The following is a 24890-nucleotide window of genomic DNA, read 5'->3' as shown; positions in this document are numbered from 1 at the left end:
AAGAAAATTATCATCCATATGACATACAACTTTTTTCTCTCCCTTTAATGTTTAGATTTGTATCATTAATTAAGGCACTAATTCAAACTCTACAAAATAAAAAAAAATTACCTAAATAATTCAATTTTTTTATGATTTTTCTATAATAATTTCACCTATTGATTAACCATGAATAATCTTAACTTTAGGGGTATTTGCCTAGAGTAAACGATGATCTGCTATAATAAGTAATTCACCAAAATAGTAAACTAAAAATTAATTTAACATTAGAGAAAAATTTTGAAAATTTCCATAAAAAGTATTGAATAATAAAAAAAATCATAGAATGTTTTTAAACATTTTTTAACGTGTTTTCAATATTTTATTTTAATTTATCTTTTTTTTATAAAAATAAAACTTGCTATAGTAAGTCATCCGGTTAACGAGTTTACTCTAAGAAAATACCCCTCAAATTTGAGATTATTCATGGTTAATCAATAGGTGAAATTATTATAGGAAAAACATAAATAAATTGGATTATTATAGGTAATTTTTCCAATAAAAAATAACTTTAATAGTATCAAAATTTTCTTCTAAATGACGTTTGCATCTCATGTGTAAAAGATAGTCTATGATCATTGATTTTAGAAAACTAATTTCGGCAATGGTCTTTTTTAATAATCATCCTCTTATATATCTGATCTCTAATTGTGTATAATTTTAAATTATAAAATTATAAAATAGGAATTTATGTTTGATGAATGATGTTCAAAGAATCATGAGTTCAAAAACTAGTTTGCAAGAATGAATTGAATTGACTTTGTGAAAATGATATAAAATTATATTTTCTATTAAGAGATCTTAGTATTTTTAAGTAAATTTATCTTTGAATTCTTAATGTTTATTTTATAAATTCTCAATTAAATATGGCTTAATTAACTTTGTGCAAAACTTTAAAGTTGTTTTGATTGGTAAAGAGACACTTCAAGTCATGGCAATGGTAGGCTTGGTGTGCAAGGAACAAGATCAAGGCAAATTAGTAAGTATATAGACAGATTTGGAATATGCTAAAATGAAGTAGGGAATCACACATGGAAGATATATAGTCGGTACTGCTGTCCCTTGTCTACTCAAACTAGCACAACAATGCTCGAACGAGTAGAACCATTTGATCGGTTCTGTTTGCATAGCAATCGTAGTTGCTTTGTGTAATTCGTGCCATAGTTCCTCCCTATTGTTGTATGTAACGGAGTGCAGAGCCAAACTAGCAATATGTTTGAGCCTCCCATATCCTCTCATTTCCATACTTATAATTCTCTACTTATGTTTAGTTTCTTTCAAACACTCATCTACTCAATTGATGTAACTTCTTAACTTGTATTGAGCTTTTAGCTCTTATATCCTTTAAGCGCATAATGAATATACTAACCTAGTAACCTCATTAATAGTGAACTACCTTAATTCTTGGCGTTAATATTTACATTAGATTTTCATGCTTAAAATTACCTTAATACTTACAAATGACTTTGTCTCATTAGCACCTTTAGGTTGCAATCTTCAACTGTTTTTGGCACTTTTAGGCTCCACTTCCACTTCTGTTAGGCTCCTCTAGCATATTTCAATGACTATTGTAAAACACTTGAAAAACGTTAAACTTGGGCTACCATTGTCTTACAATAATTTAAATTAAATTAAATTAAATATGATTAAAGTATATGAAAATAGTATATTAAATTAAATTATTAATAAAGACAAATCAATTTTATATAATAAAATAGGATATATTTTAAAATTTTAATTCTATAATCATTAATTGTATTACATAATTTAGTATAAAATTTGGAATTTATCACTAAATTATACATTACCGTCAAAGTATATCATAGTATTTTTATTTGTAATTTTGTTTTCTAATTTACTAAGTATATTATTATTATTATTATTATTATTATTATTTCAACAAAATGATTTTTACTTATATATGGAAATGTTATTTCAAAGTAGAAGATAAAAAATTATACACCAGGTCTTGTATGAGACTATATCAGAGTGAAAAAATTCATGCAATTACTCTCAATTTAAAATTGTAAATGATCAATTTAAATTTATAATTTATCACTTTAAAACTATACAAAGTAATTATTCTCAGTTTATAACTTGTCACTTCATAATGGTAAGTAATTACTTAAAATTATAATTCATCACTATAAAACCGTAAGTGTATATTAACAACTCTAATACAAATGGTGTAGTATCTCATTTAGGAATTTGGGTAAATTATAATTATAATGATAAATTGGTTTACTTGATGGAAATAAATGAAATGAGAATTGAGATCAATGAAAGAAAACAAGAATAAAGAAAAGGGAAAGAAGTTTAATCACATGAACTTTGCACTTTTGCTGACCCAGATCAAGAGACGTTGCTATCAAATTCACACCCTAGAAAAACATCGTGCCTAAACCTAATCTTTCTTTTGAATTTGATATCAACCCTTACAACACCTATCCAACTCACACCTTCTTCCTCTTTTTTGATTTTCCCCCATTATTAGTTATATAGAGTTAGTACCTTCATGCCATCTGTATCATTTCATGACGCATTTCGTCGAATATATGGTAAGCATCTTTTTTTAGGGCTGAAAATGACGGTAAATCAAAAATTATAGATTTGATGAAGCTTTTTCTGATATGTCTCCGGCGTTGTTAGACACCGGTGCATCAAATTTTGAAGCTTTGAACCAAAATAAAGGTCAGATTTTTGATCCTTCATCCATTTCTTTGCTGGGTTTTTCTGGGTTAATTTCAAAGGATCAAATTGATACAACTTCGATATCTAACATGAATTCACACGGGCAATCCGGGTTTTTGAGTTCAAGTGATTTAAATGCAAAATTTGAGTTTAGTACCCCATCAACATCAAAACTGGGTGTTGAAAATCCCTCATTTAGTTCAATTTCTAGTCTTACTAGACCAAGAATGACAAAGTCTAGGAAATCTCAGAATCCCAGGTCATTAGGGAGCTCAGAAACCCGGAAAATCGATCCGGGTTTTAATCCGTTTCGCCCTGTTTCGAATAATTTGACAGGAAGGGTTTCATCTAGGTTAAGTGAGGATGGTAATGATGATAATGATGTTGTATTAAATAATAGTAGTAAGCATTTGAATTCGAAGGTTACTAGTAAGGTTGATAAAGTAGGGAATACACTAATTGATGAAATAAGGAAAATGAGAATTGAGGACCAAATTCATAGTAATCCAAGTGGCAATAATTTTTGTAATACTAATTTGCCATCTGAGCTTCATGATAAGATAAAAATGTTGAACCTTGGAGGTTCGGTTGGCGAGGATTCGAAGGATTCGGGTGCTGCTTTTGACAATGTTGGTACCTCATTAGCATCTGAACTTCCTAATGGTTTGGAGAGATTAAAAATTCAAGATACTGGTGAAGTTGGTAGTAGTTTTGTTTTTGACACTTCTGATAGTAGTTTTGTGTTTGGAAGCAATAGGACAATGAAGGATTCTAGTGACCCTATGACAGAAAATGCACTTCCTAACATGATTAAGAACTTGAACATAACGGAATCCGACAATAATTGTGGCACTCGGAAGGAAATGAATGTTAGCAAGGACGAACGAACGTTTATCCCTTGGAATAGTTGTAGAACTGAATCCGGTGTAGTTGATAGTATGATAGTGGATAATATGGAGAAGTTGAAGATTCGAGATAACTCACGAGAATCTAGTGGTCGTGCTGACGTTGATTGGTCTTCATCTGTCAGTAAAGAAGTGCCCGAAAGCATGAAAAAGAAAGAAAGTAGAATGTCTTATCCTACGGAAACTATAAACCCGATCAGGAAACAGGATGAATATTCAACAGGTCCACAAATACCTAATCAACCCTTATATAAGGGCTCTGGAGTTTTTGTTGCATCTGCATCAAGTTCATCTTTTGCCTCTGCGGGTCCTCACTTTCAGTCGGTGAGGCATGACTTTGAAGTGCCTCATACCGATGATGCTCAGAAAAATGAAGGTTTTGTTTTTGGTTGCAAACAAGAAAGTGTTAAGGTTCCTCATGTTGAATTTAGAACACCTGATTCAAAAGGAAATCTTTTCACTGGACAAAAACAGCAAATGGGATTCGGCACTAAGAAGGGATTAGTTAAAGATATTAAATCCAAGGGGAGGAAAACAAAAGTAAAAGAACCGAAACCAGTCTTATTACCCATTGGAAAAATTTTAAGATCAAATGAAAATAGCATACAAGATGAACCTTCTGATTCTTATTCACCAATGGATGTTTCTCCGTATCTTGAAACTGAAGATGATGGTAGAGAGCCTCCATTGACATCTGAGAATCAGTCATCAATTGATTCACATGTTACCGTTCTTAATGATGCAATCGATGAGGATCTGATTAGGGCTACAGAAGACATGGATATTAATGAAGGAAATGATGTGAATCATGGTGAAACAAAAGACAAAGTTTCAGAGTGCAGTGACAATGCATTTACAGCTATGGAAAACTCTCCAGTGCATTGTGTGTCTGCATCTGAGAATGCAAGTTTTATGACTGCATCAGAGAATTTTGATGAGACTGGTGATAATGAAGTTGAATCAAATGTAGAGGAACAGAGTAGTGATCAGTTCAGATATTTCTCGGCTTCAACTTCTGCTAGCATTGGAGAATCTTCCTTCACTTTTGCTGCATCTTCTTCTGCACAAGGTTTAGCGTCAGCTGCTATGCGCCAGTTTAAGAAGAAAAATCGACTGAAAGCTGGCTCGGATATCTTTGTCCCACCTAGGACAGCTGTTTTATCTGATACTACATTGTTGCAATTTTCTCCGATTTCTAGAGTTTCTGTGCTTCCGTCACAGGTAGTGCAAAACAATGATGTAATAACTTCTCCATCAAAAGGAGGTAATATAATTACTCCTTCATCAAGCATAGCACCGGGAGTGGGAGGTAATGGTGTGGCAGATGCAAAGAAAGTTACTTCATCTCCTACCGCTTTGGCCCGTGCAGCCCAAGAAGCTTGTGAGAAGTGGCGCCTGAGGTGCTTGTCATGTTTGATTTTTTATTCTGTTTCTTTGAACTCTGAGACTTTGAGTTAAATGCTAACAATAGAAAACGAATTTAGGGGAAATCAAGCTTATGCAAATGGGGATCTGGAGAAAGCAGAGGATTATTATAGTCAGGGGTTGAGCAGCATTCCACAACATGAGACATCTAGGGACTGCATCCGAGCTTTGGTTCTTTGCTACAGTAATCGAGCTGCAGCTCGTATGTCTCGTGGTAGAATGAGAGAAGCACTACAAGACTGCCTGGTTGCTGCTGAACTTGATTCTAACTTTTTCAGAGTTCAACTCAGAGCTGCAAAGTAATGCTCCGTATATTTTATCCTGTTCAACTCATGTTGTGGTCGTGTTTGTAGTCTAAGTTTATTAGCAATTAAAAAATATTTTATGATTTTTTCGTATGTTTTAACAACTCAATATATTTTATGCACCGCAGAAGACTGGTTTTTGAGTTGCATGAGGTGCTTTCAAAAGCACATATTTAACATTAAAATGCAGATAAGATGTATTTAAAAAGCATATATGCTATGGTTATGTGCATTTCAATGTGCTTGCATATATTTTTTTAAATACACGAAGGTGCTTTTGAAACCATTCATGTATCTTAGTGCAGTGCTTGCGGTGCACATATAGTATTCAAAAAGCGAATTATGGTCAGTGTTGGGCTATTTTGGGGTCATTTTGAGCGAATCGCGAATTCAAAAAGCGAATTAACTTGCAAATTATGTTGCACTGTGAATACTGTATAATTGTCTTAATTTTATTTCATGCAAAACACGACCAAGTGAAAATTGGAAATAAAAAACATTTTTAAGTTAGCCTTTAGCTGCCTTTTTTTTTAAGAAATGGAAGTACATAAGAAGTTATTCTGTCATCTGGGGATCCTGGAGAGGGACTAGTATCAATCTGTTTTTTTCTGCAACTTATCTTAGATGTTATTTCCTTGCTTCTAATGTCCAAGCTGCCATTTTAAGCTAGATTTTCCCATGCAGTTAAGTTTCATGCATTTTGTTTCATGTAATTCTGGACTGACTTTGTCCTTTATCTCTTTCTTTTCTTATCTTTAATTGTCCTAGTTGTTACCTTGCTCTTGGTGAAATATGCGATGCATCACTATATTTCAAGAAGTTATTGCAGTCAACCGATATTTGCGTTGAACGGAAAATCATTCTTGATGCTTCTGATGGTCTACAAAAGGCTCAGGTAACCTAATTGCGACTTACTCTTTGGTGACATTTGTAAACTTCTGTTTTCATCCCGCACTTTCTTATTAAGTTAATTAATTGACTCAAAATGTATTGACTGGCAGAAAGTGTATGATTCCATGGATCGTTCTGCTGGATTATTGTCACAAAAAACATATGCTGATGCCGAGAGTGCTCTGGGATTGATTGCTGAAGCTCTAGTTATAAGCCCGTATTCTGAAAAGATGCTAGAAAGTAAAGCAGAAGCACTTTTCATGGTTTGTGGTCATTTAGTGTGATAACTGATAACTGATAAGTGTGTTGGTGCTGTTTTCTTCCCCCTTTCAGTCAATGGTTCTTTTGACTGATTGTTTACAGAACTCTTCATTTTGCAGTTGCGGAGGTATGAAGAGGTGATACAGCTGTGTGCTCAGACTATGGAAGCTGCTGAAAAGAATTCTCCTTCACTGGTCGTTGATGGACAGTCATCAGATTTGGAGGCTTCTGAGCTTTTGAAGTGTTATTCTTTCCGGCTTTGGCGCTATTCTTTTATTTTTAAATCAAATTTTTATCTTGGAAAACTAGAAGAAGCTATTGATTATTTGGAGAAGCAAGAGTTCTGGAAGTCTATGGTGGATAAGTAATGCATCCTCCATTGTATTATTTGTGAGCCTATTCTGTTGGGCATTACTTTTACTATTCACAGATTATCATGCTTGTTGTGAATAATAAAATTGTAGGTTTGGAAAGGAGACTCTCGAGTCATTAATACCTCTACTTTCCATTGCTTGTCAGCTGATAAATCATAAGGTATGTATAATTCTTTTTATCTTAAACTAAATGCAGTTAGTGGTGAGTGTGCATTATTTGCAAGCTGAAAGGTTTATCTTTACTTGTGTAATTCATGTTCAAATAAGGAGCACCTTGAACTCTTTACGGCCCGTTTGGTAATCAGTACTAAATCACGGGAATGAGAATGATTTGTAGTGTAAATTTTCATAATATTTATCATGTCATTCCCATGGTAATGAAAGATCATAAAAGTTTTTTTCTTCATATTTTTTCATTACCACCTAATACTACATGTTCAAATGGTAATACATTGGAATAAATTTTGTGAAGAGAATGAGATTGTTGAAGGAGTATTTCTATGACCATTAAACTTGCTGAGAGATATTACTACCAAAATTACCCTAATTTTTCATTACCATTCCCACTCCCACCATTTAGTACCGTTTATCTCAAACTAAATGCAGTTAATGCTCTCTCTTAGTAGTCATCCACATATTAGTTGACAGTCATTTGCTATATACCTAGCCACTCCCTCCTGCACCTTCTGCATTGACATATGTAGGAAGTTGCGTGAGTGTTGGACTCAAATTATGAGGATCCAAAGAGTTGGTACTCTACTTGAGAAACTTAGCTATGTAGAAAGAAGAAATAATTTGTGGGGTTTCCAATCATGGAAATATTACTCTATATTTAGTCACTTTACATATTCCTGAAAGATGATCCTATTTGTTCAGAAATGTCTATGGCATGTATTTTGCTATAGTTCCCCTATAAAGGCTATGCATAGTTTGTCATCATAGCTTACTTTTCTGTTAGCTGATTGTCAATAATTTTTGTACATTAGTCTCGTAGCTCAAATTGTATCTCCTTTTGTAGTTTTATTTGCTTGTCAGCATTTTATTTCATAAAATTTCTTCAGTTGCTATGGTCTTTGACTATTAGCATATGCTTCTAATTGCAGTCTACAGGAAATGCAGCCTTTCAAGCAGGAAAACATAAGGAAGCTGTTGAACATTATACCGCTGCTTTGTCATTCAATGTGGAGTCCCGTCCTTTCAGTGCAGTGTGTTTTGCCAATCGTGCTGCAGCTTACCAAGCATTAGGACAGATCACTGATGCAATTGCAGACTGCAGTTTGGCTATAGCATTGGATGTGCATTACATGAAGGTTAGGACCAATTATCACCTCATTCATTAGTGCTCTAGGTTTACTTATATGGAAGTACATATTTTACGAGATATAATATGCTTGAAGCATGTGAAATTGTTACTCTAAGTTTGGTTTTTTCACGTAGAGAGCTGTTACCGAGTTTAGTAGGCGATAATATATAACTTTAACATGCCTTTTGGAGAACTTCTGCCTATATGCATTGTCCCAAATCCTTGAAGATAATGCTGGTTTCAGAAATTTTTTACTAGTGTTGTTATACTTGATATATTATCTGGAAATATGAATTCAGTTTGATGCTTCCTCGAACCTCATGTTCTGAGCGCAAAATTGTTCCCTGATCTGTAGAAGAAGATCTAGGTTCAGCTAAATTGAAGGACCTTCTTTGTAGTGACAAGGACTTAAACTATGAAGATATTAAGGACTTCTTTTTGGACGTTGTTATCACTGTTGAAAGAAGCCTCCTAGATGAGTTGGGGAGAAAACGTTTAGTCCCTTTTGTTCTCTCTCTCTTCTTGGTTTCTACTGTAACTTTTTCACACCATCAAACCCAAATGTTGTACTCATGGTGAACCCCCACTGCTCACCCTCTTTCTCAGAATTACATCTACGATCCTCTCTAACCCACAAACAATGTCACTTCTCCTCTTCTCTTACACCTTGAATCTGACCTGCGTGGTTGGATCGGGCCACCAAAGAATGCGACTATCTTTACAGGCTAAATTTGGGTCTAAACTTTTGAAAACAAAAGCAGCAGGTAGATAGATTTTCCAATCTAATATTCTTGATTTTGGTATAACTAAAATAAGGTGGTAAACAAGGTGAATATGGTACCTATGTGTTTGAGAAATGTTCGTTTGTGAGGGTAATGATCTTGGGCACAAGAAATCATGGGTTGGACATTCTAATTGTGAAGTGGTGGATGCTGGGGTGTGTAGCTGTGTAAGGGGTTATTTTGAAGGCTTTAGGTTCCAGCAAGGAGGGAATTGCGCTGGGAACTTGATGGTTGATGTGCGATCTTATCTGTATGTGGTTAAAGATAGTAAGAAAAATGGTGTTCAAAAGAAACTTGAGGGGAGGAGCTGGTTGAGATATGGACTCACGGATTGACTTTTAGGAATGGGGGTTTTTATTGACTTTTAAACTTTTTCCCGGGTATAACGGTTTTTTCCTGACGGAGTCAGATGTTACCTCCTCAAATAAAAGTTTTAAAAGTTAAGGCACTTAATTAGAGAAAGGCCAAAGTTCAAGTCCTTGTATGTTGATGGTCAATGATTTTGAAACGATATCTAGTGTTGTTGACTCTACTCGTTTTCTTAAGATGATTCTAAAAAAGGATTTTATAAATTGTTTCAGGCAATATCAAGAAGAGCCACCTTATTTGAGATGATTAGAGATTATGAACTGGCAGCCAAAGATCTTGAGAGGCTTGTGTCTCTTCTAACCAAGCAGGCAGAGGAAAAGCACAATCATTCAGGAACATATTTGTCAAAGGGTTCTGTTACTGATCTAAGACAAGCTCAACAACGACTCTATCAGATGGAAGAACAAGCTAGGAGAGGGATACCTCTAAATTTCTACCTCATTTTGTGAGTGTTATAATATTTTAAAAGTTCTCTTTATCCTTCTAACATGAAACAAAAACATTCCATTACGTTAGTGTCATTAATAGCTCCCACTTAGGCAGCTGGGGGTCGGATGTACACAAACGTACCCTCGTACCCTCGTAAAAACAAAGAGCCTGTTTCCTATTAACCCTTGATAGCAGACATTATCTGCAATTCCATATAAATAAAAAGTGCACATGATTTAACCTACCATTTAAACTATAACCCATTATAATCTAAAACCAAAGAATTTTAAATCTTTGGCTCCATCGACAATGCCGTGGACTTTATGTTGTGAATTAGTGAGAACATGGGTTACTGTCTAATATCAATTTTGGTCAAATTCTGGTTGTAGGGGAGTGGAGTCATCTGTTACAGCTGCAGAGCTGAAGAAAGCTTATCGTAAAGCTGCTCTGAGGCATCACCCTGATAAGGTTCGAGGCTTAACTTTTCTGTTTCACTTGTTATTTTTCTGTTGCATGCAGTTGACTTGATTTTCTTTGATATAGGCTGGTCAGTCATTGGCAAGAGCTGAGAGCGGAGATGATGGTCTCTGGAAGGAAATAGCGGAGGGTGTTTATATGGATGCTGACAAACTTTTCAAGATGATTGGCGAGGCATATGCAGTTCTTTCTGATCCAGATAAGGTGATGTGTAAAAACCTTTCTTTTTTAAAACTCAAGTTTATTTGTCACCCGAAATCTTTAATCAGATATCATAGACAGCTTAGCATGGAAGGCGGAGGGGTAGGCTTGATTCTCGAGAGCCTGAAATTTGACACAATGCAAATTTGTTAAAACAATGTCTACCAAATTGAGGTATTAATGACTGTTGAGTAAGAATCAGGTGAAGCATTTTCATGCACGAATAGTCTGATATCGGTCGTAGTTATTACCGAGGCAGTCGCTGTAGGAACAGACGTATCATAACTTAGAATTATCATTTTGAATTTTAGAAACCTCCTTCTGTTCTTGATGTTTCACAATCAGTATTGGAACCGAAAGGAGCAAGCACTCTCCCAATTTAGTAGCACAGTTGAGAAACATGATCATCCTCTCAAGAGTAAATTAGTATTGATTTGATTAAATCGGAAATGATTACAAAATGAGGTTTGATTTATTAGAGACCAGCATCTAGGTATTGTCTAGGACATACTCACTTTAGAGTTGGGGTGGAACTGTAATCTTTATATTCGAAGAAATAGGATTCAATGACGAATGAAGATGAGTCACGGCTTCACTTATAACATTAGTTTTATTGAAGGTGGTTTCCAATTAGTCATGAATTTTGTTTTGGCTGGTTAATGGCACCAAATACGGTAGCTAGCGAGCTACATAAGCTTTCATCCTAAGCCAGAAACTAGGATAGATATAGGCTCATTGAATCAGAGGGCTTAGCTGGTGAATTCTTTTATTTATAAAAATTCTCATTATTACTTGGTTTAACATCTGCTCACCCACTCTCATACTCGTATTGCAAAAATGATGAGAATGGAGTGATTTGGTTATCGTAATGCCAAATATTGGCCGAAACCATAAGTTATCCCTTGACATGGGCCAAAACAGTTTTTTTATTTTAATTTTTTAAATGCCGGATATATCAGTTAGTTTTTTTGAAAATCTTTATACTGTGATGCGGCCTTTTCTTGCACTAAGCACCCGTGCGCCCTCACCTCTCCATTTCCCCAAAACAGAACAAGAAAACAATTAGGGGAGAAGGGGACCTCTACAAATGTAAATTGATTCATACTGCTATTTTATGATCCCAACTCCCAAGTCCCTTGTGAAGCTGAACTGAAAAACAACAATGGCAGTGGTCAGCTATGAACCCGAGCTAAAAAATGGTGATTGATTTTTGTTGAATGTCCCAGCAAGTGATTTACTACTTATCACACACGGGATAGATTCTGAAGCTCTAAGCGAGGGGATGAGAGTGATACATCGCACTCCAAAATTGATCGTATACTTTCACACTGCATGTTGTTGCCAATTTAAAATTTTTGTTATTTATTTGCAGCGCTCTCAATATGATATTGAAGAAGAGACTAGGACTGGCCAAAGAAAAACTAGTACTAGTGCTTCAAGAACGCACGCAGAAACTTCATTTAACGCTGCAGAAAGAAGTAGTAGTGGACGACAATGGCGAGAGATGTGGAGATCTTCTGCCAACCCATATTCTCGAGGGTTTGAGCCTACTCGACCTGGCAAGTACTATTGAAGTATTGATAGGACAGCAAGATCAACCTTTGTACGAATAGATTAACGGAAGCTGCATCGTGATTCATTCATTACTAAAAACCAGAAGAGACATAAGATATTCTCGGTTAAACACAGTTCTACCAGGACATGGACGCGATTTAGATGGCATTACATCTGATTTTTGGCGACTAAGCAAAAGCCGAAGGTTCCTTGTTTTTTCTCGAGTACATAGCTAATGAAAAAAGAAACAACTTTTCTTAATTTTCTTCCAATCTTTTTGGAATACTTACTAGATTTACCCCTTATTGTTTCCCATTTTTTCTTTTTGCTTGAGCGTTACAGGGAAGACTCAGGAGAGGGAGGGGGAGTCTGTACGTTGTTTGCGAGTTGTTTTCTTTTTTTCTTCCTCGCCTTTCGGTTTTGTATTTGTAAATACATGCAACTTGTACAGCATAAATTTTTTTTGATTGAAATCAAATTACGATATCGTTTGTGTTTGCATACAAACTGTGACAATCCTTCTCCAAATCTTCATGAACACCATTAAAGATTATCTATTGAAGCTCATATCATCAAAGGAGGAAACAATCCAAAATTCCAAATTGTAAATTTCTCGTTTTGCTTTGTATATCTCAATGATCGATTTCATGAACGCTAAATATATATAATCGATTCAAGAAAGTATCATGAAAATCAGGAATTTTCAGTGGCAACAAGTTCGAAACTATGTGGACAAATTATACTCATGCTCTCTCCAAGGAGAGGATAAGGAGAAACAGCTATTCTCTTAAGAGACTGTCTCTTTGAAAGACATATCTCAAGCCCAGCCTATTAAAGATTAATGTCTATTTACCGTATTCTTAATGCCTATATATATTATCCTTAATACTTATTTACCGTATCCTTAATGACTACTTATAATATCTTAAATGTCCACTTACATTATTTTTAATGTCTACTTACAATATTTTAAAAAATATATAATGGACCGATCCAATTAGAGATGGTCTCTCAAAGAGACCGTTTCTCACAAAAATTTGTGAAGGAGAAATGCGCGTACTTAGTTTATCCCCAAAGATAGGTTCCTGCAAAAAGAAGGATGAGTGACACAATACGCCTAAAAAGAAACATGCAACTTACAACACACATTGCAACTGTAATTGAGCCATGATAGCAAAAGTAAATGAGGCGCACAAAAAGTACATAGAAGCTAGCTATCCGTTATTGTGTATGATCATCAATTCATCATGTTACTGAGTATAAAATCTAGCTATTCGAAACCGTATGATGACTGTCATAAATTGGTGAAAAAAATTACACCCTTCTTACAGTATTATTCCGTTATTGAACAGAAAGAAGAACAAAAAATCTCTATGCACACACATTTTTGACTAAGAAACAGGACAAAAACTAAATTCAGAAACTGTGAGATTCATACATTTCCTTGTATTTTTTCATACATAGTTCAATAACTCAGACTTGATCAGCAGTGAAGCCGGATTCATTATTCCCCTTTGTTCCAATGCATTTGCATGTTTTAGAATCTCTGAAAGCGTTCCAAAATCAAGAGTAGAAATGGTAATCTTTTGCGTTTATAATGATCGTTCTTAGTCCTCCTATTGGCGCTAACACCATCAATAGAATTCCAAGTACAATACAAGTCTGAAGTTTGCATAAGAAATGAACATGTATTAGACACATATGATAATAAGATTGAATTCATTAGCAAACTCAATATATGCCGCTCATAGAAGTTATGATTAAGATTTGGAGAAGGATAGAAGTCAGAAGACAGCATACCATACCCTTATCAAAGGAGGTTGCGGTCGGTGAGACCTTGTTAGGCTCGATAAGACTGAATTGATTGGAACGAAAAAATTTTATGTAATAAAAGAGTGGCATACCCAATTCGTCCACCATGAGAGGCTAAATTTTCTGGGTTTATAGATAGCAAGCCACATGATGCAGGGTAGCTGGAAATGGAACATAAGAAACAAAGATTAGAACTTTCTTAAGATAATGAGATTGTCTAATAATACAACAACTAGAGACATTAAAGATTGATTCAGTGTATTGACAAGTGTGCATAATCAAACGGAAAATATATGCTCGAAAGTATAAGTTTGTACTTACGAAATAAGTTGTAGGAGCAAATGCGAATCCTCCGAAGAATCCAAGAAGTCCACCAAAGAAGGGGAATGTAATGGCAATAAACATTGTAAATGCTGTGGACATCGCAAAAGAAGTCCATTAGTTTGAAATCATGAATAAGAAATAATACGGTGATTAGAATTGCGACAAATTAAACAAGAATTTATAACAAAAACCCCTCTAAAGCACGGGTACAAATCCGTTTTAGTGTAATTAGTAAATATATATTAAGGAAAAATTACTTAGAACAATCTAAACTTTTTTATGTATTTCTTGTGATAATTCCAACTATTGATTAACTATAAATAATCCCAATTTTATGGGGTATTTGCCTAGATTAAACTTAAGTATCCGGATAACTTGCTATAGTAGGTAATTTACCAAAAAAATAAACTGAAAATTAATATAAAATTAGAGAAAAGTTTAAAAATTAACATAAAAAATTCTAAAAGAATTTTAACATTTTTTTTGACATTTATTTTAATTTATTTATTTTTATTAAAATAAAATATCCGATTACCTAAGTTTGCTTTTGGCAAATGCCATATGAAATTGAGATTATTCATGATTAATCAGTAGGTGAGATTATTGTAGGAAAATCATGAAAATGTTAAATTATTTTAGGTAATTTGTTCATATATTAATACATATTTTAATGATCGAAATAAGATACATGTTTAGCGATATATATACTTACCAACATAAACGTTGCGAGTAATGAATCTAAGATACCAAGTAGGCTTGAATTTCAACTTCTTCACAAGTACAGTCTCCAACATATCAAATACCGGCATAGCATAAATCTATAAAAGGAAAAAAAACTCACTTTCAATAAATAATCAGAGCTATATAAAAATGTATGCAAATGTAACATTTTTTGTTGATAAACATAAAACATACCTGATAACTTCCAATAACATGGACAACAACAAAAAGGTTAGCAGCAATAATAAGCCAACCAGGTTTCTGAAGGGATATAAGGATATTGTCCTCAACAGAGTTTCCAAAAATATAGTAACCAATTAAGGCAACTGGGAAATAACACAAGGCGACGACAATGTAGGCGACGATCACACCCTTCCACATAGGGCCCTTGGAGGGCTTTTCCGGTGACGATGGGATGGTTGCTTGGATTTCGAGCACCACATTGTGGCCTGCGTATGCGAAAGCGACATCTCCGAGGGCGTTGAAGAAGCCAAACATCTTCCCTACGTCACTATGGTGCCTACTCGCGTAGGACACTTCAGGTTTTACACCTTTGCCTAATGAGGCTGCCCATGCTATTGTGGAGTAACTGCAATTTTATTAACAACAAACATTGTTTACTAATCACTTTTTGCTATACATGGTTTTCAATTTAGAGTTCTCATTCTCGATAGAGCCATAGATTCATTATTTTTCAGTTACTGGTTACTGTAAAATGATTTATCAAATTATCAAGAGTCAATTAATATTAATCTTTTTATCTTTAGAACGTACTTTTGACATAAAACTTTTGCTTTGGCAGAAGTTACTTTAGTGACGTTAGGACAATGAATTGTCAAGTGACCAACTCACGTTTTCAACCAATATTATAACTTATGGTCATAGCAACACATATGTTGTATATACTTTATTACTACTCTTCACGCAATAGCCCTTTGGACTGAAGTGTGGTTGTAATATTTATATAGGCACTAAAGTTGGATGAGATTGTAGCTTGTGAATATTGGATTCTAATGCCATAAAGTGACTAACTCAACCAAAAATTTAAGATTACAATTGTAGCCCCACAAAATGTTATATATTTTATTAAAATGTATTAATTGATTTATCAACACTTATTTTGTGAAAAAACCAACTCAACCAAAAGCTTACGCTGATGGTTAAGGTCCCAAGATATATTATATACTTTATCACGCTTTTTAGAGTCCTTTGGGCTAGAAGTGTCGATGCAGCACCAAACTCTCTTCATACCCAACTCAACTAAAAATATAAGTTGATGGTTGAAGCCCAAAGATATATTATATACTTTATCATGCCTTTTAGAGCCCTTTGGGCCAGAAGAGTGGATATAACACCAAATTATGTTCATACTCAATTGAACTAAAAGTTTAAGCTGATGGTTGAAAACCAAAGATATGTTATATATTCAATCATATTGATGTTTAGAAGTGTGTACCTGAGAGACATGACAGCAGCAGCCAAGGACACACCAGCAATAGAGTTGAAGTTAGGAAGGTGGGAGAGAACAAAGTGGACAGAGGAGAAGATCATGATGAAATATGTAAGTTTCATTTTAGCACAATGACTTTTATGTTGGCATATAACATCATGCACTTTTTGAAGTGACTTTCCTCCGGTGACCATATAAACAATGTTGACACCAACTTCTACAATAAGCTGTTGGGGCACCACAATCCACAAACCTAGCTTCTCACCAAAGGCATATTGTCCTAGCTCATGGTACCGGTCGAATCGCTTCCCCGGTACCATCTCATGCATCTCTACCATCTGCCATAGTGTGTACAATGTTATGATCCATGATAGTACTAGGATTACCACTCCTGGTCCCCTGTTACAACACTAAAAAGTGTCAATAAATCGAAATAAATTTTGCTTAATAGGGTTTTTGTTGATGTTTTTATTGCAAAGTGTTAAAAAATTGACCAATTAACCTTGACACAAATATGTGTACATCTAAACACTGTTCAATTTAACATTTAAATCGTACTAAACTTCAAATTATAATTTGAAAAAGTTAGCAAAACGTGTCAAAACGTATCTAAACCATTTGGTTTGATCAACAATCAAACAACTTTAAAAATCATCTCAATTAATAAAACAATCACATTCCATTAACAGTTCAATTTATTTTGTGTTTTTATCTTTTGTATACAATGAGACATTTTAAAAATTTTAATATCGTGAATCAGAATTCGATTTGGTTGAAAATTTTAAAAATCTAGACCAAATCACAAATTGGAGACAAAAAAATCATATAACAATTTGAGACCGCAAACTAGACCAATCACTAAACCAATCTTTACGAGGCACACCAAGTGGGTAACGAGTGCGATCGCTGTAACAGAACGGTGATAAAATAACGGGAGTGATGCGGTTATCATAATGCCTAAATACCCGTCAAAACCATTAGATATCCCTTGATAAGGCTAAAAATACAGACTTTTTTACTCCTTTACGACATGAAAAATATCAATTTTTTCTTTTTTAAAAAACCTTTACAATGCAAATTAAGCGATGCAACCTTATTTTTACGCTCCTCAAATTGGAGTGTAAGAATAGAGGCATATAAATAACACTCATGTGTGTCCTATTAAGATTGCAACGTTTTGAAAATCATAATACGACGAAGAAATAAAGTTCCAAAATTGTGAAAACATACCATCCAAGATTAGACATGGCATATGGGAGACTAAGGACTCCAGCACCAACCATAGCAGTAACATTGTGGAAAGCAGAGTACCACCATTTTGCATTTCTTGATGATGTTATGGGTAGCCAATTATCTATTTCTTTTTGTTTTTGTAACCTCGCTTCAATATCAGGCTGTGTCATTGCAAATCAATGTTATTATGATTTATGATTGATAGAGAAAACAAATTGTAATATTTTTTTTTTTTTAATCTAAGACTGAGATATATAAGAGAGACTTCTCACTATTATATATATAACAGAGAATTCTAACTAATTTCCGAAAAATACTCTTATTTAACTTAAAATATCATACAAGATTTAAAGAAATAATTAGTCGTAATTCTAATTTTGTTTTTTTTTTAACACATGGCACTAATAGTAAAAACTTATTTTTTAAACAAATAAAAATGATTTCTAAATTTAGAAAAATTTGTTTTTATTTTGATTATCATGAAACATGCTGTTATGAGTTACTGCTTCATCGTTCACCCCGTCTTGTATAAAATAAGAAGTCCATAAATTAAAAGTTTTTATTATTAGGCTATTTAACTCAAGTATAAGGCATGTGTCTCATACTACTATACTAAAATTTGTGTTCATCGTTTTAAATTAGTATTAGAGAGAAAAAATATTTTATAAGGGAAAAAGTGAATATTTTGTAATAAATATAAGAGTGAAATTAAAAGAATTATAATGTATGGATAAAACTAAAAAAATACTAAATTATTGTTCAGAATAAAAATTAATAAAATAAATTAAAATAGCAAATAGTTGAGACTTAATACTCATAAATTAGATGAAGATATGATCTTTGCTTTTGGTGGTAACGGTGGATTCACGGGGCCATTTAATGGTTAATTAATTTTTATAAGGTTAAAATTATTGGACAAAGCAAAACAAAAATAAAGAATGATAGCACCATTACAGGGCCACAAGCGGTGTAACACTACATTGCTACGTTATAGTCAACACATGGAGTGCAAACAAAAAAAATTCAAAAATTCAAAATTTTTAAAAAAATATAAAAAATATAAACAGAAAAAATCAAATTAATGACAACTAAGTCACATGATAGAGCATATGATCATTGATTTAAAATGTTATTAGATCCGATTTAAGCTCAAGCCATACAAGTTTTACTTTGTGATGTTACTATTAATAAAACTGAAAGTGAATAATTAAAAAAAATTATGATTCAATTTATAACCTCTAATTACGTTTGTGTAATTACAATAAAGGTTGAAATAAGTTACCTAAATTAAATAAGTTAAGTTCCATAAAAATTAGTTTAAAATAATTTAGGGGTGTTTGGTTCATGACTTTTTACTTAGTTTTCTGATTTGCTTTTAGCTTTTGGCTTATTGGTTGGTTAAACAGTTAAAAAGGTGTTTCGTAAATGACTTTTAAGCTAGTTTTTGTGGTTAATTTTTGTCTTATTAGCTAGCTTAAAAAAGCCAACAAAAATAACTAATATTTCCAGCTAGTCAAATAGACCAACTAAAAAAGCTAACAACCAACAACCAACAGTCAATTACCAAACACCCCTTTAGTTAATTAATCATGAATTAAATTGTAATGTAACCATCGCGAATAAACATTTAATGTTTTGGGCTGTTTAATTGGAAGATATTTTTCGTGTAAAAATAGAATTTCATGAAAACTTTTTTCTAATTAACATAAAAAGTAAATGATAAAAAAAAAATTTGTTTGCTATGACACAAAAACTATAATGTAAACAACAATCTATTATCAAACCATGCATATAACAACTAAACAATTAAAAGAAACATATTTTCTATCAAATCAAATGAAAGAGCCATATTTTAATAAATTTACAAACAAAAAATTAAATCAAAAGAGGAATAATAAAAGAGAAATAAAATGAAAAAACCGATGTATAAAATGGAAAAATAGACATCCCAACTAAAAGAAGCAAAACAAAAAAGAATTCAATGAATGCACATAATGAATAAAAAGAGAAAAAAGAATTACATTACTACGAGCGTAGAAAGTATTGGAATCCGAATAACCCATTTTTGCACTTTGAAGAAATTATTTGACAATCTCACCAAATGTTGGAAATTATTGACACTTTCTCAAAATTAGTCCTCTAAATGGAGTGCTGTTATTCTTATATCGTCACTTTTATATAGAACTATAATGTCCACACTACACTTTTCTCACCCTATTAGCTAAACGTTACATCCTAGCACGAACATTTTCCTACGTTGATTATTCTCTCTATTTGTAATTTTTAAATATAATTGAGCTTATAAAAAATAATATGTTTTTTCTTTGAATTTTCTTCATTGAATTTAAAATATAAAAATGTTCGCTGAAATATCTATTGTTATAACTCACATGTGAGTTGTTCCATATCTGAAACGAGAGTAATATCACTTTATAAACTCAAGTAAGTCACTCTAACTACTATCAAATGATTTGAATAATAAATTTCTTTTGAATTTGTTAGTGAGTTATATTTTCTCCTCTTTCTTTTGGATGCCCAAATCGATTTTTTAAACTCTTACATGATACTCCCTCATATTCTTCCTATTAGTCTTATTTACTTTTGGGTTTTTATTCACATATCACTCTTAATATGTATTTTATTCTTAATCTATGAGTTAAAGCATAGTCAAGAGGAATCTTTTTTGATTGGTCTCAATACAAGGATTATTAATATTAAATTTTTCTAATTTTTAATTAAACATAATTATTAGAGATATTAGAAGTTAAAATATTATTTCAACAAATATATAAAAAAAAATAAAACTAATTTGTTGAATAGGAGGGAATATCTCACAAGATGAATATGTTTTACTCGGAAATACGATACTTTCCGCCACTAAGACAATATCAACTCTATAAATATTTTTGTAAAAAAAAGAGAAATAAAATTAAAAAGACAAAAGTACATGTATAGTCAAATGTGTGATCGTGTGAGATAGTTGCATTGGTCATCTAATAGTGAGGTTAGCAAGGAAAATTTAAAATAATTAGCCATGCCTTTTGTCCAACTTTTCCCAACGGATTTGAAGTTTGTTATAGAGGATTTTATTGAGAAGGTGTACAACTTATAAATGAATTATCTAATCTTAACACTTGCAATTTTGAAAATTTTATGAGTTGTCCAATACAATATATTTAAATAATAAAAAGTTAGGTGAAGATAAATACAAATTTTAATATAAAAAATAAGTTAAGGGTAATCAGTTTCAATAGATTTCAACGAAGATGTGTTATTGTTTGAAATGATAATCTTAACTTAATAAAGAGATTGAACCTACAACAATATTAATGTTAAAATTTTAATTTTAATATTCCATAATAAATTATAATAATGATTATTGAATAAAAAAGTTTAACAATTTTTTCTGTATTATAAATGCAATACTTTATTTATTATCCTTATAAATTATTTTATTCTTAATAGCAAATTCATAAAACACAAATCACAAATAAGAGCTTTTATGAAGAAACACACTATGTCTTTGTCATTGACCAATTCCCTTAGACGTAAAGAGTTTATATTGGTCCTATCCTCTTAGTAGTTTTTTTTTCAGACTAAAATCTAAATTGCCTTTTAACCTTTCATACTTAATTATATGTACATTCAAATTCTAATTTTCAACTGTAAAGTTTAATTACATATTTTTTCACATCCCAAAATATATTAAGTAAAAATAATGAAAAAATAATAAAATTTATATAAAAACGTACCCAAATAATAATATGTATCTGTAATTTTAAAATGTCACCACAAAATTTTAACTAATTCTATACTAGTACGTATACTTAACTTAATGACTTGATTCACGCAATTATAGTCGATATAGTCAACTTAAGTTATTGCCAATTATTAATGAAATAAAGTATGATATTTTAAAAATAGGTATATATTAGAAATATAGGAAAATAGATTAGTAGGTAATAATTTACATGTAATTTCAACTTTGAATTTTCTTAGTTATGTAGTTTTATAGGTTTAGACAATAAATTCAATAATGATTTTAAATTTAATAGAAGATATCTTAAAAAATAGTTAAATATAATACTCCCTCTGTCCCTATGAGAAAGCATCCATTTTGTTTTGGATGAAATTTAATAGATAGTGAAATTTGTTTGGTGAATAAGACAAAAAAACAAGTGGATGATAGGAATAAGTGGTTATGATGAAAAAAGAAAATAAGTCTGTGGATGAGATTTAAAGAAATAAAGTGAGGTCATTATCATAAAAGCAAATGGTGCAAAATGAGTGAAACAACCTAAAATAAAAAGAAATTCAAATTGAAAGAGACAGAAAGAATAATATATTGGAGAATATTCTCAAACAAAATTGAAATAGTTATCAATTTTATAACTTAATCATGCCTTGGTGCCATGTTCGAAAAACCGCTTCGATTTTGTTGTCAATTCACACCCTCATACTTGAACTTTCCCCTCATTTTGGCCTTATTGATGCCAATTGCCATTAACATATATATACTGTCATTTGCTAGAGCATATCACATGGTTCTTTATACTATATAGATTATTGAAGTTAATAGCGTATCGAAGGGATATAAATCTATAATTGTATTATTATTGCTTAGGATACTCTTGAAATTCCAACAAAAGATATTCATCTTAAAAAGTATTTCATTAATCAGGATACTATTTTTCAGAAATTTCCCATCTAAATTAATTAATATAAACACGAATCATATACATATCCATATATTATTTTTCTTTGCTATGAAATAAAATGTTGCTATTGACATCAAAATAACATGAATAATGGAGTAGTAACACAAGGAGTAAATTAAACATATTACACAAATTAAAACTACAGTTTTAACGAATATAATATAGCAAATTTAAAAAAATAGAGACTAAAATTAAAATGAATTAAGATAAAGAAAATTACAATTTAAATCTACTAAAGAATGAGAGGGAGGAAACATACAGATTTATAATGAGAAGGAGCTTGTGTACCCATATTAATTGCTTGATTATCAGCTCAAAACAAAGAGATTTTTAGCTTTAAGATAAGCTGATATGAGTTTATAGAAGTTTGCAGCTAATTATCTCTTGCAAATCCTTAGTATATAGTTGGCTAATGACCAGCTAATTGATCTTCTTAGAAATGTATATTTCTAGTGCTATAAGCTGTCATTATAAGCTGTTTTATGTGCATATATATATATATAGAAAGACCAGGATTAATGTATGAATAATGATATATTTTATTTTCAATTTGAATTTTGACCATATAATAAGAATATGTGATGAGATAGAGTATATGAATGCAAGTGCAAGTTGAGTGAATAGAGGGATGAAGAAGTTGACGTATAAATCTTGGACTATAAGACTATCATACTGCTTTAATTAACTTTGAAATTTCTTCGAACCTGCGTGTTTTTATGTCGACCCAAATATTTAATACTACCTCCTATTCAGCTGAATTGTCCCATTTTTTTTTGGCACTATTCACTTATCACTCTTAATTTGTATTTTACTCTTAATCTATAAGTTAAAACATAGTCATATGGGATCTTGTTTGATTCGTCTCAATACAAGGATTATTAATATCAACTTTTTATAATTTTTAATTAAGCATAATTTGAGATATTAAGAGTTAAAATGTTGCCTCGGCAAGTGTGAAAAAACAAATGGGACAATTAAGCTGAATAGGAGGGAGTATTTGATAACAATGTTGTCATTTAGGAATTTTTAATAATTTTATCACCAATAAAAATAGATGTTGTGTGATTGCTTAGTATTAATAAACATATTATTTTTATATATATGTGTGATTTTAAGTTGTTTGACTTTGGGCATGATTGTTTCTGATCATAGGTAAAGTAGACATTTGTCTTGTGTACAAAGCTAAAAAGAGATTAAATATCTAACACATGTTGTCTTGTAATGTGTAGAATATCACTTGTAAAATTATAACTTTACTTTTGCCTAACATGTTAATATTATTAGAGATCCAAATCAACCCTCTATAAACAATGTATATTTTTTCAATGTGACTAAAACCCATAAAATATCTCAAACAACATTGCACGGCCTAATCAATATTGCAACAATATATATCATGTAATAAAAATTACTAGTAAATTCCAATTTAGGCTGAGTTGGCATAAATGGTTTACACTTGAAATAATTTGAGGAAATTTATGGTCAAACTAATTTCGACAAATGCGATTGATTTTACATTATTTGATATGATCAATTAATTTAGTTGTTTTTATTTTTTCAAGGGTGCATGATATAAACTAATTAAAAGGTATATACGAAGACTAGAGATGAACATAATAAAATCTTATTTCATTTATCATCTTAAAAAGATATGAAATAATTATTTTAGTTTTTTGGACTCTTACTTCCCTTCGATTTTTTTTATTAATACCTTGATTTTAAGTTTCTAAGGGCATCACTAATCATAAATTATTTAAATATAATTTTTATCATAGGATGGCTAGCTAGAATGTTAATAGTTCAAAATTTATATTAGTACATAGCGAATACTTTCGTCTCCACGCACTAAGATAATAAAGGATGATAAACTAAGTTACAAATTAGCATATCAAAAAAAAAATAACAAAGTTTTAAAAAGTTTACAATTTCTCCATTTATTAGAATTTGCCTCATTAAATTAAAAAATCTTAAATAAAATAATAAAAAAGGTAAACTATAAAAGACGGTGTAATATAAAGAAAAGTATGCAAAATTCAAAGTGCTAAACACTATCGGCTAAAGGTGTTAAAATAGATCTAATCATTTGATATATATCTGATTTTAAAACTGAATTTGATTTGATTCGAGTTAAAAATAGAATTATAACTATATAACAATCAATATAGACATAAAATTCGATTTTAAACTGAATAAAAACACCTAAACTGAAATCGATTCAATGATCCAAATAGACCCCTCTTTTGTCGCAGTAGTATAGTTGAGTCAACGCTCGAATAAAACCGGCAGCTATGAATAATAATTGGATTAATCCAATGAATCAGCGCCATGAAAACGTGCATACGCATTGCTGTCCTCACTTCCACCCTATAATACCCTCAGAGTCCCTCCCTCCAAAACAATTATATTTTTTCATGGTGTCTTATTAAATTTGCTATAATTTTTATTTTTTCACTATAATTTATAAGTTTTTAAATTTTATTTTTACATACATTTAATTTATCTATTTATTGGAGCACAAAATTTTATACTTACTTTCTCATAAAATATATATATTTTTCATATGTTAGTCATTTTTTGATTTTCCCCAAAAGGAAAGAGTATCAGCTTTTGTACATGCGTTGACTATT

General features: G+C 31.8%; 2 protein-coding genes across 2 annotated transcripts; one reads left to right on the top strand and one right to left on the bottom strand.

Moving 5' to 3' along the window:
• The first annotated feature begins 2323 nt into the window (after positions 1-2323).
• Positions 2324-12702, top strand: LOC130797108 (uncharacterized). Its single transcript, XM_057659601.1, has 11 exons — positions 2324-5035; positions 5120-5359; positions 6134-6260; positions 6367-6519; positions 6637-6881; positions 6982-7051; positions 7995-8201; positions 9558-9790; positions 10164-10242; positions 10318-10455; positions 11825-12702. The coding sequence occupies exons 1-11, from the start codon at positions 2670-2672 to the stop codon at positions 12023-12025; spliced, it is 4059 nt and encodes a 1352-aa protein (XP_057515584.1). The 5' UTR covers positions 2324-2669; the 3' UTR covers positions 12026-12702.
• A 575-nt stretch (positions 12703-13277) lies between these two features.
• Positions 13278-22925, bottom strand: LOC130797109 (lysine histidine transporter 1-like). The gene is made up of 8 exons (XM_057659602.1): positions 22523-22925; positions 17543-17706; positions 16319-16711; positions 15058-15451; positions 14855-14960; positions 14140-14231; positions 13911-13979; positions 13278-13668 (listed from the first exon to the last, which is right to left on the bottom strand). Exons 1-8 carry the CDS (start codon positions 22553-22555, stop codon positions 13570-13572), a joined length of 1350 nt encoding a protein of 449 aa, XP_057515585.1. The 5' UTR covers positions 22556-22925; the 3' UTR covers positions 13278-13569.
• Positions 22926-24890: the final 1965 nt, after the last annotated feature.

This window comes from Amaranthus tricolor, chromosome 12 (assembly GCF_026212465.1).
Source record: "Amaranthus tricolor cultivar Red isolate AtriRed21 chromosome 12, ASM2621246v1, whole genome shotgun sequence".
NCBI lineage: Eukaryota > Viridiplantae > Streptophyta > Magnoliopsida > Caryophyllales > Amaranthaceae > Amaranthus > Amaranthus tricolor.
Note: the sequence above shows the minus strand (reverse complement) of the source record. Positions and strands in the feature narration are given on the sequence as shown.